Raw genomic sequence first — 18,804 nt, forward strand, 5'->3', positions numbered from 1 at the left:
CCAGATAACCACAATGGTGTGATCACTCACCTAGAGCCGGGCATCCTGGAATGCGAAGTCAAGTGGGCCTTAGGAAGCATCACTATGAACAAAACTAGTGGAGGTGATGGAATTCCAGCTGAGCTCTTTCAAATCCTAAAAGATGATGCTGTGAAAGTGCTGCATTCAATATGCCAGCAAATTTGGACAACTCAGCAGTTTTCCAGGACTGGAAAAGGTCAGTTTTCATTCCAGTCCCAAAGAAAGGCAATGCCAAACTCCCAAACTACCACACTACCACACAATTGCACTCATTGCGCACCCCAGCAAAGTAATGTTCAAAATTCTCCAAGCTAGGCTTCAACAGTATGTGAACCGAGAACTTCCAGATGTTCAAGCTCGATTTAGAAAAGGCAGAGGAACCAGAAATCAAATTGCCAACATCTGTTGGATCATCAAAAAGCAAGAGAATTCCAGAAAAACATCTATTTCTGCTTCAGCCTTTGTGTGATCACAAGAAACTGGAAAAATCTTAAAGAGATAGGAATACCAGACCACCTTACCTGCCTTCTGAGAAATCTGTATGCAGGTCAAGAAGCAAGAGTTAGAACCTTACGTGGAACAATGGACTGGTTACAAATTGGGAAAGGAGTACGTCAAAGCTGTATATTGTCATGTGCTTATTTAACTTCTATGCGGAGTATATCATGGAAAATGCTGGGCTGGATAAAGCACAAGCCAGAATCAAGATTGCTGGGAGAAATATCAATAACCTCAGATATGCAGATGGCACCACTCTTATGGCAGAAAGCAAAGAGGAACTAAAGAGCTTCTTGATGAAAGTGAAAGAGGAGAGTGAAAAAGCTGGCTTAAAACTCAGCATTCAAAAAACAAAGATCATGGCCTCTGGTCCCATCACTTCATGGCAAATAGATGAAAAAACAATGGCAACAGTGAGAGACTTTATGTTCTTGGGCTCCAAAATCACTGCAGATGGTGACTACAGCCATGAAATTTTAAAAGACACTTGCTCCTTGGAAGAAAAGCTATGACCAACCTGGACAGCATATTAAAAAGCAGAGACATGACTTTGCCAACAAAGGTCCTTCTAGTCAAAGCTTGATTTTTCCAGTAGTCATGTATGGATGTGAGAGTTGGACCATAAAGAAGGTTGACTGCTGAAAGATTGATGCTTTTGAACTGTGGTGTTGGAGAAGACTCTTGAAAGTCCGTTGGACTGCAAGCAGATCGAACCAGTGCATCCTAAAGGAAATCAATCCTGAATATTCATTGGAAGGACTGATGGTAAAGCTCCAACACTTTGTCTCCCTGATGTGAAGAGCTGACTCACTGGAAAAGACCCTGTTGCTGGAAAAGAATGAAGGCGGGAGGAGAAGGGGACAACAGAGGACGAGATGGTTGGATGGCATCACTGACTCAATGGACATGAGTTTGAGCAAGCTCCAGAAGATGGTGAAGGACAGGGAGGCCTGGCATTCTGCAGTCTGTGGGGTCACAAAGAGTCGGACATGACTTAGCAACTGAACAACAACCTGGGCGAGCTACTTTATGTCTTTGGGGCCTGTATCCCTGTGGGAGGGACACAGTCCAAAGAGAATTCCCAAAGACTGATCTCAACGGTAGCTTCCCTGGTGGGTCAGTGGGAAAGAATCCTCCTGCCCGTGCAGGAGTTGTGGGTTCGATCTGTGGGTCGGGAAGATCCCCTGGAGAAGGAAATGGCAACCCACTCAAGTATTCTTGCCTGGGAAATCGTGTGGACAGAGGAGCTTGGGGAATACAGTCTATGGGGTTGCAAAGAAGTCTGACATGACTGAGCAACTCAACAACAACGAATCTCAAGGTAAGCCTGCTGCTAAGTCGCTTCAGTCGTGTCTGACTCTGTGCGACCCCATAGTCGGCAGCCCACCAGGCTCCCCCGTCCCTAGGATTCTCCAGGCAAGAACACTGGAGTGGGTTGCCATTTCCTTCTCCAATGCATGAAAGTGAAAAGTGAAAGTGAAGTTGCTCAGTCGTGTCTGACTCTTAGCGACCCTATGGACTGCGGCCCACTAGGCTCCTCCGTCCATGGGATTTTTCAGGCAAGAGTGCAACCTTTAGCATCTGCTGATCACATTGAACTTGACCCAGTCTTACTGATTTCCATGGAAGTGAAGTCTGCATGGAGGACCCAGAATTTCCTCAAGGCCACTAGGGACATTTTGACCTGGGTATGTGAAAAATTGTTGTCTGGAGGAGGCAGGGGGAGCCAAAGGTAGCTTTCTTCCAGAAAGGGGGGAGAACATGAGCAGATCCTGACGCTGTGCTGTGTAATGGGTGATGGGAAGAAAGCGGGGCAGGTAGAGTACGGTGACAGGTTGAAGGGCCCTGAGGGCTGTGCCTAGGAGATTGGGTGTCACGTTAGACCTGTGGAAAGACCTTGCCTTGAGCAAAAGAAGCCTGCGTGTTGCGTAATCCTACTTGTATGAAATGCAAGAACAGCTGCTCTCCCAGGTGCTCATTTCCTGATGTGTTTTGAAGTTCCACCAGTGTTGTGTTTCTGCACTCGTTACTCAGTGGGGCAGACTTAAGCGGCAGGGGTGGGCGTGTGCAGGAAGAATGCAGGACAGTGTTGCGGTCTGAGCAGGAGGTGGATTCCAGAGGGGCAGGTCACCTGAGGACCTCAGGGGTGGCCCCTTGTCTAGGAGCTGTCCAGGTTGGGTCCGCCCTCCTGCTCCCTGCAGAGCGCTGTGCTTTCCTCTGCGTTTTACAGGAGCCGCCGGGCGGTGGCCAAGCTCAGGCTTTAGAGTCCTCGCTGCACCTTTTTGAGGACTGCATCTATTTGAGAATGTCCTCTAGAAGAGAAGGTTAATGTCTACTGATGAGAGTGTCTGGGAAGATCAAACACATCTTAGCTGTGTGTGGCAAAGGTTAAGGATTGCACACAGAGTAGCTGCTGTTGTTTTAATTAAGGATCCTTATCTCAGGGCAGGTGTCTAGATGCTGGGGCGGGATGGGAGTTAGAGGGGGATTCCTGAGGAAGACTTGCGGGTTGGGCACAAGGGCTGCAGGCAGAGTGGAGGAGCCTGTTCTGTAGCCGTTGGGTCCTTGCCCTGAGGCAGCCACTGTGGGGGTGGGGGGGTCTGGCTGGCTCGGCCTCACTGTGCCCCAGGCCTGCTAAGAATGGGGCAGGGTCTTCGAGCTCCTGTTGGAGTGATGTTTCCAAGTTGCTTGGCTTCTGACACACAGAAGGTCATGACAGCAGGGCTGTAGGGAGAGGCCAACAAGCCCTCTCCGAGTGCTCCCACCAGGCCACATTTCGGAGTGTGATAGAAGCTCTTCTTTGCAGACTTAGCGCCAGTCTTAGTTGTTTTTAGGTCAAGTTCAGTGGTCCTCTGCAAAGATGCCCTCTGTAGATGTGGAGGGCCTGCTGCAGAGGAGAGTGGCAGGCGCGCTGGGAGAGCCAGCGAACAGGGCAGCTTCCTTCTCTTTAGTCCTTGAGTTTAGGAAAAGGTGCTTAAACTGTTTCTCTGCCTGCCCCACACTTAATATTTTTTCTCCTGCTTTTGATCTCAAAATAACTCACTCTCTTTGCTGCACAAGTTTTAGGTTTTGTTACTTGTTTCCTTTGGTTCCAGGATGCCAGATACTGTGTGTTCTGCTGCCTGTGTTAGAAGGCTGATTTGATACATAAGTTACAAAGTTACATCAGAGACTGAGAAGCTACATAGGCAATCCTTGAAGAGAATGCGTTTCCTGTTGTTTGAGTACTGCCTGTATTTGCATGGAGTCATTATACTGGAGTGAGTGAACAGCTAGACTGTGGGAGAGCCTGCATTTTAACCCTTTGTCCCCTCACAGCTCTCCCCACTTCAGTACTTGTTGCTCTTTGTAAAAAACCAAGTAGGTCAGAGTGGGCTTTCTGGCTCGCCCTTGAGGTGAAACTTGCTGGTGAGGGTTCCCTGGAACGTCACCACGGCGGACCGGTAGTGTGCAGGGGGCTCCAGTCGCTGCTCGCCTGCTACTCCCTATCTTCCCGGGTGGTTGTCCTCAGGCACTTCTGACTTAGGAGGAACCCTTGGGTCAGAGTCCTTGGGCAGCAGTGGCACCCCTCCTGCAACTGGGGTCTTCTCTCTCCCCACTCCCCACAGGCTCCTCTCCAGGTGGGGCACGTTCACCCCCCCCCCAACCGGGCCCCCAGGTGCCCCCCTCATTCTTGCCCAACCTTTGAGTCGCCTATTCTTTCTTCACACGTCCCAGTCCCTTGCTTTCTTCAGGACACGTCTCCTGACTCGCTGCCGTCAACTGTTTGCTCACAGATGTTATCACGTCTCTGCCCCGAAGCCCCTGGCACCTACCTGTCCTACTGCCTTGTCTCCTGTGGCCATTTATCTGTTAGACCCCTGAGGCCTCCAGGGTGGTTGCAGTGCCAGATGGGGAGGCAGTAATGGAGACCTCTTTTGAGGCTCGGGTCTGCCAGCGACTCCTGTGAAACCCTGGGCAAGTCACTGTGGATTTTCCTTGAAACGAGATTGAGGAATTGGATTAGCTCCCTGAAGTTTCCTTGATCTCCAAAGTGCCTTCAGTGTTTGTCCAGAGAGTCTGATCGGTTGCTTATGATATAGATACTCTTCACAGGAAATTATTCTTTTAAAGCAAAGTGAGGAGAGACTAGATTTTTGCGGCCACGTGAGTTTGTGACACATGAATATAGTGTCACAGAATAAACACAGTAGAATATACAGTAACGTGTGTGTAATTAAAACAATTCTAGAGTAAAACTTGCTTCCACTGTAGTTTTTGTAGGTGAACAGGAGTGAACTTTTCTTCCAGAGACTACAAAGCAGCATTTTTCCCCCCATTTGAGTGCCTCCAAACAATAGTGTTTGTTACACGTTGCTTTTTCTGGAAGGAAACTTCAGGAATATGGCTCCTGCAAGGTAAGATCTTAATGTTTCCAGGCTGAGCCACTGCCGTGCCCTTTTTTGTTACCCGATTTTGTTCTTTGGAAATGTAGGGCTTTTCTCTTTGTCTTTTCTTTCTCTCTATAGTCAGAAAATGGGTAAGAAGAGCCGAGTGAAAACGCAGAAATCAGGCACTGGTGCTGCAGCAAGCGTGTCCCCGAAGGAAACCTTGAACCTGACCAGTGAGCTTTTGCAGAGTAAGTCCTGACTCGGCTGCCCAGCTTTTGGGGGCGTGTGAATCTGTCTTCGTGGGGAGGGGTCCCTGGGTCTGGGGAGCAGGAGGCAAAACAGACTGTTTTCAGATCCCAGCTGGTTAGCCATGGAACCTGGCACATTATCTATCTTCCCCGGCCTGCAGTCTCCCCACCTATAAAAATGGAGAAACGGTACCAACAGGTAACTGTTACCTAACAGGTACGGTACTGGCTGTAACTGTCCCTCCCTGAGTGCTCCCATCCTCTCTTGTGGGGTCCCCCCCGCAGATCAGCGTGGGCCCCCACAGACACATTCCCCCTCCTGCTCCTTCCCACGTCTCCTCAGATAGACTGTAGATGGCCTAAGGACAGACTCCCGTGTTCCAGGGCCGCAGTCGGTGCTGATGGAAGAGTGGGTAAGACTGGCTAACCTGACAGTTACACACCAGCACGTAACTGGTGACTATTCGGTGTTTACCACATCTAGTCTTCTCCTTAGGGAACAGAGGGGACCTGGAGGTCTAGCAGAAATGAGGGGTGGGAAACAGGCAGCTGTTTAAAGAGGGAAGGGCCCTGGCAGGCAGGGGGCCTGTGGCCCTCCACAGTGCCTGTTCTGGCCCAGCGATAGAATCCTCGCTGCTGTTTTAGCAGTAACTGTGCCGTCTCTTTTTGTAACTCCCCCAGAGCGCTTATTATAGAGCCTTACACATGGATGCGAAATGTTTGTTGACTAATTGTCCTTATGTCCAATTTATCTGGTTCCCTCAGGGAGTCATTGTTATGGGGTTTAACTCGAAATAAATGTTGACTTTTAACGTACCTCCTTCTTACCATCCACAAGAGTTTTCAGGAAAATGTTTTGCATTTGAGCTTAGCTTTTAACATTTTCCTGTTTATGAGCGTTTTCTGAGGAAGTGTGATCAGAGGAGCAAGAAGGAGGTAGAGGCAGGCTAGGTGCCCACATCTGTGTCCTGTGGGCACCGTGTAACACTCGGCCTGAGGGGTTTCAGAGGGTTTGTGTGCGTACTCAGTCATGTCTGACTCTTTGCGACCCCATGGACTGTAATTCGCCAGGCTCCTCTGTCCATGGGATTCTCCAGGCAAGCATACTGGAATGGGTTGCAGTTTCCTCCTCTAGGGGATCTTCCCGACATAGGGATGAAACCCCTGTCTCCTGCATTGGCAGGCAGATTCTCTATCACTGAGCCTCCAGGGAAGCCGAACTCAGAGGATTCACGTGCTTTAAAAAAAGCACACCTGGTTTGTACTTCTCACTCTGGTCATCACAGCCACGTGTCTTTGTCCTTTAAAAATAAACCAACAGCGGTGACAAAACCCAGGTCCTCTTTCTTCTGAAGGCTAACAGGTTAAGGTGAAGGAAAACTGTTCGCATGCCGTGGTTTCTATGTTACAGAATGCAGTAGCCCTGCCCCTGGCCCTGGAAAAGAATGGGAAGAGTATGTGCAGATCCGGTCTCTAGTAGAGAAAATACGAAAAAAGCAAAAAGGTAAATTTCCTTGAGTGATCTTATTCTAATAATAATCTGTGGAGACCTGGCCCAGCCAAGGCAGAGTGGTTTTGAGAAAGAAGGTCTCCGCATGAAACCTCAGGCCCCCATGCCTGTCTGGAGGGTGTCTGTGGAAGGGCTGCTAGGTTGGAGGGGATCTGCGTCAGAAAACCATCAGGGTTTTTCCCATTTCTGAGGCGCTATGACTGCTTTGGAAGGAATAAAAACGTTAAGCTTCAGGTGGGGGGAATGTGTCTGGGGACTAAAATGGTACAACTTTCATTGATCCTTATTTTATGAAATATGTTTTTAAATCTGTTTTGGTATCCTGTGTTTCCTTCAGGGTTTCAGGTCAGTACATGATGTTGTATGGTCAACACACAAATATATCCAGATTGAGTAGTGTCTCATTAAATAAGATTTATGATGAACTCAAATCTACCTTGATTGAGAGAGTTAGTTATATTTCTCAAGCTGTGTTTTTCCAGGGTGTATTCAGTAGGCATCTTAATGATTCTCAGCCAGGCTGGCAACAGGGCCAAGTGTCAATTTGGAAAAGCTTGTTCAATATACCTATTGTTTTTGTGCTATAAAGCACAAAAAGTAGATTTGTATGCCGGCCACAGGGAAAGTGGAAGGAGGAAACACAGTAAGGAGCCTGCATTTAAAAGGATGAAAGAACTTGGCTCCCTTTTTATTGATGGCCATGGAAGTGGGAAGGGGGTTGGTTTTTCACTTGCGCTGGTAGCTGTTAAGTGTTGGTGCTCTCCTGTAGCATCTGCACACGTGCAGGCTTCAGGTGGGATGGTCTCAGACCCTCCGTGGGGACTGGCTCTTTTAGAGTGTGTTTGTTTGCACTAATTGGTACACTGTGATCATCCTGGCTCACCACGTTGATTGCCAAAAAGTTCTTGTCTGTCCTGAGTTTCTGTTCTGAGTAGAGCTCGTTTACTACCGCTGGCACTGAAGTTAGGGCACTCATTTGTTTTCAGTAAGGGAAGAGTACATTCTGTCTTAGAGTATCCCTCACAAACTCAGTTTTCTCCAGTTAGCAGATCTCACCTGGCGCAGCCCCGGGATCTAGTTAACCGTGAATTCTGTCCTGGGGACGTGGCCACAGGCCCTGGGCTGGGTGCCAAGCCCAGCATCTCATGTGGTTAAAGTTCCTATTCTCTCCTTATTCCTCAAAAAAATGATGATTTTTCCTATGCATGGCTTTTCACTTTTTTTGATATTTCAAACGTGCTGCGAGGCCCAGGAGATCACCGCTAAACATCCACTGTATCATCTGGACACATGCCTGAGTCTTGTTGGGTCAGGTTCTTTTTCCTTCCTTTGCACCTAATTGGTCCCATCTCTTCCCCTCCCTCTGTGCTTTGATTGGTTCTTATATTTGTTTTTAAGAAAGGAGGTGTCTCAGGAACAGCTGAAGCCACACACTTCACCCATTCCCCCACCCCCACCCCCCGCCCCAGGGGGTTTGTCTTTCCAGTGATTGTGTTTCTGCTTCATTCATAACCCCATACAAATAGATGGTACTAATTGGTATTTTAACTGTTTACTTAAATGGTATCATACTATTGCATCTTCAAAAAAAAAAAAAAACCATTGTGAAGTTTTGTGTTTTAGTTACAGTGACACGTACGGATCCGGCTCACTGTAGATGCTGGGCGGAATACAGAGCTCAATTTTGTGCTCTTAATTGGGGTCTAGGGCTCGCCTTCCACACGTTTCCTCGTGCACACGTGTGCATTGCTGATCTTGGTGTCTGTGGGAGTTTTGAGTGTGTGTATGAGAGAGGGCAGGTTGCTCTGGAAACCTGCATGGTCAGAAGGCTTCCCATGATACCATCCCTTGATAGCACCTGATAGAACCTAACAGCCAGTGTTCACATTACCTGGGCTCCGCAGCTATTGCTCTGTAACCAGCAGGGGCATTTAGTGTTTTAACTTGCCTTTCCTGTCACTAGTTAAGGTATGCACTGTGACTGGTGGTCAGTTTTTATTTTTTTTTGAGATTGATGTCTTATTACTATTTCCAGGTAGTTAGTTCCAGTAGTCTATTTTTTATTTTTTGTGGCAGCGTGACTGATACATGTCCTAAAAGTAGCTCTTGTTTCTTGACACCTGGATGAGTATAGGTCTGTCTGTTACTTTTGATGGAAAAAGAGAAGATTACTTTCCTGATCTAATGAAATGGGCCTCTGAAAATGGAGCCTCTGTTGAGGGTTTTGAAATGGTGAACTTCAAAGAAGAGGGCTTTGGTTTGAGAGCAACAAGAGATATCAAGGTGAGTTGTAGGTAAGCTGTGGGTCTGGGTGGGCGGGGAGCTCAGTGTTTGGGTGGTGTGTGGTGTGGAGGGCCCAGGACCTGGGGACAGATGCCTTGGGCTGAGTTCTGAGCCTGAGGGCACCTCGACGGTGCAGTCCACAGCCCCCTCCCTGCCCTGCAGTCTCCTAGCTGGTCTCGTGGGTCTGGAGGAGCCTCGACTCGGGGTTCAAGGCAGCCCCTTCCCGGTCGTCCTTGGAACTGTACTGTTAAGCAGTGACCTTGTGATGGATTGGATGCAAGATGGGGTGGAGGATCGACAGTGTTGAGGGTGGAGACCTGTTTTCTGGATGGATAATTAGTGCCTGGAGGTACCACTTACTGAGATGGCAGCTGCAGAGGCGATGGGAAAGAAGGGACAAGTGCTCTTCTCCAGCCTCAATCCTTCCCTGCAGCTAAGGGAGCAGCGGCCTCCCTGGCAGCAGCCTCCCAGCAGCTAAGGGAGCAGCAGCCTCTCTGACCGGCTCCAGGCCTCCCTCTGGCACTCACTCCTGCCTCTCCTAGAGAGGAGGCATAGCAGTCTTGACGGTTCTGGAAAAAGGAACTGGGCTTTTTCTCCATGGAGCTGGTTGCCGTGTGTGTCCACCTCCCCACCCTGGGAGTTTACAGGGGCTCCTGTAACTGTGGGGAGGAGGCCTGTGGGGCTCCAGTCCTGCCTGTAACTAGGTGGGGGAGTCGGTCTAATTCTGGGATTCCGTAGGTGACATTTTGTGTGACCATCTGTTGTATTCTTGTGTCTCAGTTGGTTCAGAATTTAGGTGGAGGAAATGGATGTTATTTATTTGGGTCCCCTCAAACTCCCAGCAACATTGTTGGTCAAGTTGTAGTTTACTTTTCAATGATCCATTGATAAGCCATATGCTGCTTTATTAGATACCTGTTGAATAGCTAGTATGTGAATAGTCCCTTGTTTATCATCATACCATGCTTCCCCAGACACCGGGCTCTTTGCCTTCATGATGCTTATAATGTCTAGTAAGGGACCAGACACGTGTGAAAGGGAACGGGAGATGCCGGTAAGAGGCCCGAGCAGACAGATGTCTCAGAGGAGCAGCCCTGGGAGTATGGACGCTGCCTGCAGTGTCTTGGTGCCGGTGTCTTCACGGTGCTCATGTGTTTTATTTTTTAAGCTTTATTGAAGCATAATTGATACCCAAAACTGCACATCTTTAATGAATACATTTTGATGAGCTTGGACATAGGCATGTACCTGTGACACCATCTCCTCTCTCAGGTACTACTACAGTGTCCATGCTTTGGGCAGTATAGACACATGCAGGACTGCCTGAACCCAAGCCTTCATGTTGCCAAGACAGTGAGGTAGCGCTGTTGGAAACAATCGGTAACCACAGCATGTCTTATGGGCGTGTGCTCTCACTGGTAACTGAGCTAACTGTGCTTGGAGGGCAAGCATGTAGAGGAAGGAGGTTACTCTGGCCTCAAAAACTCCGTAGTGATTCACATTGGCAGGTTAGGCTTTTTGTGGGAGGTAGGATTTTGTTTTGTCTTTAGAATTAATGTAAGTATAGCAAAGAGTGAATAAACTGGGTGGTTAAGAATCCTCCTTTCAAAGTAAGGGACACAGGTTCAACCCCTGGTCCAGGAAGATCCCATATGCCGCAAAGCAGCTAAGCCCATGTGCCGCAACTACTGAGCCAGCTCTCCAGAGGCTGTAATCCCCGCTCCCGAGCCCAGGTGCAGCCACTCCTGAGGCCTGCCGCCCCAGGGCCCGCACTCCGCAGCAGTGAGAAGCCGCACACAGCCTCTAGGCAGAAGCCCACACAGTAACAGAGACCCAGCACTGTCAGAAATAGATAAATCTAAAGAAGAGTAAATAAACACCCTGTGCTCTATCCCACATTGTTCTGTTTGCTTCAAATTCAAGTTGAAAGCCGCTTTTTTCATTTTCTTCTCAGTATCTATAGTTTTTCTTTGGATGATGTTGTTTAGTCACTTAGTCGTGTCTGACCCTTTGTGACCCCATGGACTGTACCAGGCTCCTATGTCCATGGGCTTCTCCGGGCAAGAATAGCGGAGTGGGTTGCCATTTTCTTCTCCATTTCCTTGTATACAGGATTCAAGATCATGCCTATACTCATTAAACTATAACACAAATATTTATATTTAGAAGTATGTTTGATAATTAGAAATGAAATGCCAGTTGGCAGCTGTAAGTTGTGTTTCCTTGTGACTGGATTTCTGACCATGGATGTGCTTGGATTGACAGTTGTAACATGTTTTGGTAATTCTAGTCTTCTTATTTTTTTCCTCCTAGGCAGAAGAATTATTTTTATGGGTTCCACGAAAATTACTAATGACTGTTGAATCTGCTAAAAATTCAGTGTTGGGTGAGAATAATTTCTGTTCATTGAAAGAGCAAAAATGATAAAAATATATAAAATTTCATTTTGTGGGGCTAAGGACTATCTTTGGTTGTTTTCTCAACTAGTGAGATATTTCCCGCAGTCCCCATGAAGTGTTTTCCACGCTTGTAATCTGACATAGTAGGAGAACAGCAAAAGAGTGGGGCACTTAATCTTTAAATGCTATGAGACTCTCAGGTTGCTCCTGTAACTTTAATGTATCTTGTGAAATGAACACTTTGTAAAGCAGTTTGTGGCACTAATGCTGTTAACTTCTGGGTTAATTCAGGGCCCTTGTATTCTCAAGACCGGATTCTTCAAGCCATGGGAAACATCACACTGGCCTTCCATCTGCTGTGTGAGCGGGCCGACCCTAACTCGTTCTGGCAGCCCTACATTCAGACCCTCCCCAGCGAGTACGACACCCCCCTCTACTTCGAGGAGGATGAGGTTCGCTACCTGCAGTCCACACAGGCCATACACGACGTCTTCAGCCAGTACAAGAACACGGCGCGGCAGTACGCCTACTTCTACAAGGTCATCCAGGTGAGTGGGTGCTGACGGCGCGGGGGAGGAGGAGGCCTGAGTGCTCGAGTGTTGCCCTCAGACGTTTTGCTTTCTAAGGGAAGAGGCATGGAGTGCGTGTTCTGTTTTTACCACATGTCACTGAGATGTGGTTGGAATACATGATTGCCTCGGTGCCCACTGTGAAAACAGGCAGTGGTTACTCCCATCTCATGAGAGTCGTGACGTTGTTCTGGAGACAGAAGATAACCTTGGAATGTTAGAAGTCGCTCAAGTCTGATACAAGAAGATGCTCCAAGTCTAAATCTTCCAAGAAAATGAAAGCCCCTTTATGGATTCTTCGTGTATACGTTAGTAGTAAAGTACTGACGGTTGATTTCTTTATGTTTCCCAAGTGTACGCTGCATTGTGTTCATCGTAATTGGTTCTGAGTGGAAGTGTCACGCAGAAGTCTCTGTGGGGTGTCGAGCGTTTGTTTTTCGCCTGGCTGCTCCTTGCTGTGTTGCAGCGGTTCAGCCAGCATCCCAGCATCTACTCTCCGTTCAAGGTGATCGGCACTCAGATGGTGGGGGCCAGCGCCACGGCTCCCGTGGAGCTGAGAAGGGGCGGGGTCTCTGCTTCCTGAGGCGCCCTGTTTCTCATTTGCCCACACATCAGCTCCTGGGCTTGTGGACCTAACGAGTGGCCGGTGAAAAGTGAGCTGCTCCCTTCTCTTTTCTTTGGGCAATTTGATAACCTGAATTACGCTTGATATAGTTGTTCCTATAGCTGGTCTGTCTCTGCTGTGTTTCATCTGCAAGAAATGGTGATCTCATTTCATTGTGACAGGAAATAAATGTTTGTCTATTCAGCATGCTTACTGCACAGGAATACTGCACTCAAAAATTACATCCTTCAGTGGGTCAAATGCTTCAGATATATAAAAAAAACTGTATGACTCCTACCTTCAAGTAGAAGTCTCTGCTTTTCTAAACTTTAAACTTCAGGAAGTTGTTAAGAATTATCATACAGCATCTATACATTGTTTACTTCAAGTGTGCTTGACTTGAAAAAGTACTGATGGAGCCAAATCAAAATTTTGGTTATTCGGTTACTTTGCACCTACCATCCTGCAGTCTGAAGTTTGATGTGGTTCTTCGTGACCTGAAAGGGTTGTGTTTTTGTTCTAGTTCTTATTCGTGTGTCTTAGTGATTAAACGTGAAGCTGACCCTGGCAGGTCTAAGCCTCTGTGTCATGTCCTATCAGTAGGCAGCAACCTGGAAACTAGCTCTTTCCATGAATGTCTTTCTCACGTCGGGGTGGTTAGATGGCGAGTGCCAGCGGCTTGCCCTGAGAGGGAAGGTAGCGCCTCCGCGGTCAGGTCAGGAATTCTGGAACTATGCCGGGTCTCCTGACAGCTGGCTTGGCAGAATGATCTCTGGGTTTTCATTGCACTCACCGGTCTGTTGATTTCAGTCTTAATGAAGTAGCGCAGTTTTGCTTAGGCAATGAGATTTTTAAAGACTGAGTCACTAAAATACTCTCTTAACAACCCTCTGTAATAAACCCCCTTAGGTGATGCTGAGGTGACTGAATTATACCACAGTCTAGGTAGTAAATTCTTTTTATTGTGAATATCTCAGGAAGTAGAGAACATTCTAAAAATAAACTTTAATTCAGAGGTTTTTCTAATAATAATAAAATTCTCACATAACTAACAAGAACAGTTTGTATAAATTATAGTGCATCCAAATATCCTTAAAAAGAAAACCCACAATCTTAAAGCATTAATGGCTCTATTTATCATTATTCCTTATTTTCATTGTTGTTTAGTCACCAAGTCGTGTCTGAGTCTTTTGTGACCCCCTGGACTGTAGCCTTCCAGGCTCCTCTGTCCATGGGATTTCCTTATTTATTATTCCTTTTTATTGAAAAATTTAGCCAATAATCATGAAACAGGATATATCAAATGTGAAATTATAACTATCAGACAAATGTTGGCTTTTTTGCATAATTTAGTCTTGAGTATTTGAAAAATAATGGTCATGGGTGTCATGATTTTGAAAAGGACTAAGAGGGTCAAAAGGTAAAAAGAAAAAACATTACAGAATTATAAAGTGTAAAAATATTTAGGGTGACATGAAACCGTGTTTTTACTGAGTGTCAAAAGTATCAAACTGAAGAGAGAGCAAAGGGTATTTGTGCCCACATAGTAGGTTCCTCTCTTCTACATCAGTGCTTCTCAGCTGGGCGGTGGAAGGGTATTTGTCCTTGAGAGAGTGTGTGGTGATGGTGTTGGTTGTTAGGTGTGGCGGGTGGAGTGCGGGGGTGGGGGCCTGCTGTTGAACTTGCCGTGAGTACAGGGCAGCCCGCGAACAAGGCCGCGTCAGTAGTGCAGAGGCGGACAGCCCTGCTTTGTGATTATGCAGTGAGATTCCACAATCCCTAGGGATGGGACACCTCGGGTCTGACTGGCGTGGGTTGCTGGTAGGTCAGAAAGTCTTCCTGGGCCACTGCCCCCCCCCACCCCCACCCCCCGCCCCCGGCATTAGCTGGGGGAATACGTTTGAAGTGCTTTTCTGTTGCTGTCATTGAACAAATATCGCTTCTTTTTAAACATTTATAAGTCTGTAACTAGGTTTGGAGATGTCTGAGTTGTTAAGGAGTCAGGATGAGATCCTTGTAATCACATTTTGAAAGTGAACTCTATTTGGTGGACTGCCATCACTGCTCCACATGAGCTGTGAGAGTTCAGTCAGGAAGAGGGCAGTGGACCGAGAGAGGGCAAGGACCACGTGCCCCAAACGGGGCTGCCCTCACTGAGGGTGGTCTCAGGAAGGGTCAAAGCAGCAGTGAGATGATCTGCCCGCGAGAGAGGCTGCACAGAAAAAACTCAAGCTCTGTGGTACCAGACAGACCTGAATTGAAATCCAAACTGCTTTTGTTTGCTTAGTTGCTCAGTCGCATCCGACTCCTTGCAACCCCATGGACTGCAGCACACCAGACTTCCCTGTCCTTCTCTGTCTCTCAGAGTTTGCTCAAACTCATGTCCATTGACTCGGTGATGCCATCCAACAGTCTCATCCTCTGTCACCCCCTTCTCCTTTTGCCTTTGATCTTTCCCAGCTTCAGGGTGTTTTCCAGTGAGTCGGCTCTTATCAGGTAGCCAAAGTATTGGAGCTTCAGCGTCAGTCCTTCCAGTGAATATTCAGGATTGATTTCCTTTAGGATTGACTGATTTGATCTTTTTGCTGTCCAGTGGATTCTCAAGAGTCTTCTCCAGCACCACAGTTTGAAAGCATCAACTCTTTGGTGCTCTGCCTTCTTTGTGGTCCAACTCTCACATCTGAACAGTATGAAAAGGGAAAAAGATATGACAGCGGAAGATGAGCACCCCCCCCCCCCCCAGCCCCCAACCTTATGACAGTGGAAGATGAGCACCCCCCCGCCCCCAGCCCCCAACAAGGTTGGTAGGTATCCAATATGCTACTGGGGAAGAGCAGAGAAATCCTAATAAATGTATTTATTAGTTAAATTAAGTGTGGCTTGGCATTAGTGGCTTTACCCTACCCCTCTGTGTTTGTCTCCTAATCTGTTAGATAGAAGTAGAGCCATTTTTCAGCATAACTGTTGCCAGCACAAGTTGGGTTGTTTGGCAAAGCCCTCAGCAGAGTCCAGAGCCACGGTGCCTGTGGTGTGTGAAACACGACAGAGATCGTGGCTGAAGCCACCCCCACTGGGTAATGGAGAGGGTGGCCTCTGGAGCTGGCCTGCCAGGGCTCCAATCCCCATAGCTTCATTCTGGGCAAGTCTCGGTGCTTCTGATTCCTTTTCTGTAAAGTGGGCTATTCCAGCATCTGTCTCCCAGTGGCTGAGTGGGCACAGTGAGTTAACCTGTGTGAGGCACTCCATCCGGCAGTACTTGGCATGAAAGTGCTCGTCCATTTCTGTTTTGTGTTTTATTATTTAAATTGCACCTCCTTCGTCCTACAGTACCTCATGTTAGTGTTTAACTTTCCTACTAAATCCCTACTGGCCGTGGATAATAAAGCGCATTCTTGTAGGACTTAGGCCTAGAGCCAAGTGACTCTTTTTTCATTAATCAGTTAATTTATGGCTGCGCTGGGTGCTGGTTGCTGTGTGTACACTTCCTCCAGCTGCAGTGAGCAAGGGCCTCTCTCTGTGTCCCGGTGTGCAGGCTCCTCACTGTGGTGGCTGCTCTTGTTGGGAAGCGTGGGCGCTGGGGCGCATGGGTTTCGTTGCCCTGTGGTGTGAGGAATGTTCCCAGAGCAGAGCTCAGACCCACGTCCCCTGAATTGGCAAGGCAGATTCTTGACCACTGGACCACCAGGGAAGTCCTCTCAAGTGACTCTTTACAAACTTGAAGTTGCTTCCGTACCTCATACTTGTGTTGTTATTGTTGGGTTTTTTTAAATCTCATGTTTTTAAATATTAAATGTTAGTCACTCAGTAGTGTCTGCCAGGCTCTTCTGTTTATGGGATTCTCCAGGCAAAAATACTGGACTGGGTAGTCATTCCCTTTTTCAGGGTTTCCTGACCCAGGAATTGAACTTGGGTCTCCCACATTGCAGGCAGATTCTTTACCATCTGAGCTACCAGGGAAGCCCCTTAAATGTTAAAAAGTCATGCAGTTGTTTGTTTGCTGAAGTTTGAAAATCGTGTGAGGTGACTTACTGTCAAGGTAGATTGGCATTGTAGGAACCAGCACTGTTCTCCCATGACCCTGCACGCCACCGCGCACCCCCAGGGCCCAGGACCCAGCAGGAGAAGCTCGGCTTTACGTGCAGTGAACACCCTGAGCCCCTCGGTGTGGTCAGTCTAAGGGTGGTTCTTTTTTAGGAAAAGCAAATGTGACACTCACTTGAAGTTAGTAAGAATGGGCAGCAGAAGAGATGATCACAAGTTGAAACTACATCAGGTTTCATAGAAAATTTCTTTCTTTCCCCAAACTTTAACCTTTTTATTTTGTATTGGGGTATAGCCGATTAGCAATGTTGTGGTAGTCTCAGGTGGATGGAAAGGGACCCAGCCATACATGTGCGTGTATCCATTCTCCCCAGACCCCCCTCCCATCCAGACCGCCACGTAACACTGAGCAGAGCTCCACGTGCTGTACAGTAGGTCCTTGTTGGTTATCCGTTTAAAATGTAGCAGTGGGTACACGTCTGTCCCAAATCCATAACTGTCCCTTGCTTCTGGCAACCATAAGTTTGTTTTCTGAGGCTCACAGAAAATTTCTTAATCAATTATTTAATTTCTGTGTCCATTGCAGTGAAAGCTCCAGGCAGCCCAGAATGAGCTGTATTGCTGAAACAACCAGAGGGTCTGGGCTGTGGAGAAGAGGGTTTTTGCATAAAAATTCATGACAAAGAAAAACAGGTGTAAGCAAGAGTTATCTTTTTAAGAATCATCCTTGGAGTCACGCTGTTTTTCTAGTTTCAGGATGCTCTCACTGCTTATAGAAGTCTTCAGTAATCATTAAGAGCGAACAGGACTGGTAGCTTGGTGCTGCTGTTACTCGTGTGTTCTCACCGTATGCTTTTCTAGGCTTGGATATTGGGTTTTGGCTCCCGGTTATTCGCACACAGATTACTTCAGCAATGAATTATCCCCCAGGGGTAAGGGCAGGATCACAGCAGCCCGCAGTCCACATTTTCAGTGTAGTGACCTGCCCTGTAAACCTCTTGCAGGGTCTCGAGCGCTCTGTTCCTGGAGAAACACGCCTGTGTGCTGTAATGACAAACCCTGGCCTACCATTTGGGGACTGAAATTCCAGAAGAGTTTTCTGTTATGACTTGCAATTTAAAGTCATTTTCTGGGACCTATCGTAAGCGCTGCATCTGAACTAAAGCCCATTCTTTGTCTTCTGAGCTGACCTCTGGCGGGAGGGTGTGCCGGCCGCGGCCTCCCGGTGCACTAGCGGTGTGACCCAGGCACGCCGCGTCTGTGTGTCTGGTGGCGATCCCAGCTCCCTGGAGAGGAGCCGGGGAAGTGTCCGTCGTCCTCTTGCTTCAGCTTTTAGCTTGTTTGTTCTAAAACAAAACTAGCGCTAGCACTCACATCTAGGCACCGTGAACTCCTCTGCTGCAGTCCTGTGCTGCGCTGCATCTTTGTTTTAATGTCTCTCTCTGCTTGTTGTTGCCTCAGACCTAGGAAGATCATTCCCTGTGTTCTTGCCTCCCAGCGTATCTCTCTGGTCAAGGGTTTTTCAGTGCGGCTGTTTGCAAGTTCAGGTTACTTTCCGTCTTTAGCTTACTTCCCAGAGTTGGTTCAAAAGCCTTTCCAGGCCTCTGTTGATCCTCACCTGTGCAGCAGAGCTTGGGCTTTACAGTTTTTCAGGGTTTTTACATTATACCTACATCGTATTCTTCTTGAGATGTGCAGTGTACAGGGTGTTTTTAGGGGCTCAAAGGTGCTGGTATGTAACCAGGGCCTCAGACTCAGGGACTTTGTCATGCATACCTGTGTTAAGATCTAACACCTGCTGGTGAAACATTATACTGCAGCTTCATGGTTGAGAAATGTCCACACCCAAACTCAGGAAGCTAAAGTTAGCAACTGTGGCTCAGCCAAGTGCTGGAAAAGGCCCGTGGGGATTGAGAGCCTGCGTGGTGGGGTTCTGTCTGTCTGTGAAGGAGGGGCCCGGGAAGAGGAGAGGGTCAGTGGTGGAGGCAGAGCTTGGCCTTGCAAACTGCTGCAGAGCTTCAACCAATGAAAAGAACCTAACAGGCCAGGGCATTCCAAAGTTCGGCTCCAAGTTGTGACTTTTGCATGGGAATATGACTAGTTTTGTGACAGAAATCAGTGGGAATAAAAAGCAGGATTTAGTTTAAACCCAATTTTGAAGCAGTGTGATCATGAGAAAGGGAAGAAAATCCTATCTTGACTCAACGTAGATGAATAATAGTCCAAATGTGTCTCACCCACGTCAGTGAAAAAGAAATGAC

The 18,804-nt window shown here is 47.6% G+C and overlaps 1 protein-coding gene across 7 annotated transcripts in view; it reads left to right on the forward strand.

Annotated features, from left to right (window-relative positions):
• SETD3 (SET domain containing 3, actin histidine methyltransferase) overlaps nucleotides 1-18,804 on the forward strand; it is a 78,641-nt gene that overhangs the window by 11,598 nt on the left and 48,239 nt on the right. For 3 of the 7 annotated variants that reach the window (XM_025271083.3, XM_025271078.3, XM_025271077.3), the window contains 6 exons: nucleotides 4,774-4,916; nucleotides 5,028-5,137; nucleotides 6,549-6,641; nucleotides 8,782-8,930; nucleotides 11,244-11,316; nucleotides 11,621-11,877. In XM_025271083.3, the coding sequence (XP_025126868.1) occupies nucleotides 4,903-4,916; nucleotides 5,028-5,137; nucleotides 6,549-6,641; nucleotides 8,782-8,930; nucleotides 11,244-11,316; nucleotides 11,621-11,877 (696 nt within the window). In that variant the 5' untranslated portion in view covers nucleotides 4,774-4,902. The remainder of the gene's footprint in view (nucleotides 1-4,773; nucleotides 4,917-5,027; nucleotides 5,138-6,548; nucleotides 6,642-8,781; nucleotides 8,931-11,243; nucleotides 11,317-11,620; nucleotides 11,878-18,804) is intronic. The other 4 variants (XM_025271079.3, XM_025271080.3, XM_025271082.3 and 1 more) reach the window with 2 other exon arrangements.

This window comes from Bubalus bubalis, chromosome 20, assembly GCF_019923935.1.
Source record: "Bubalus bubalis isolate 160015118507 breed Murrah chromosome 20, NDDB_SH_1, whole genome shotgun sequence".
In the NCBI taxonomy this organism is placed as follows: domain Eukaryota; kingdom Metazoa; phylum Chordata; class Mammalia; order Artiodactyla; family Bovidae; genus Bubalus; species Bubalus bubalis.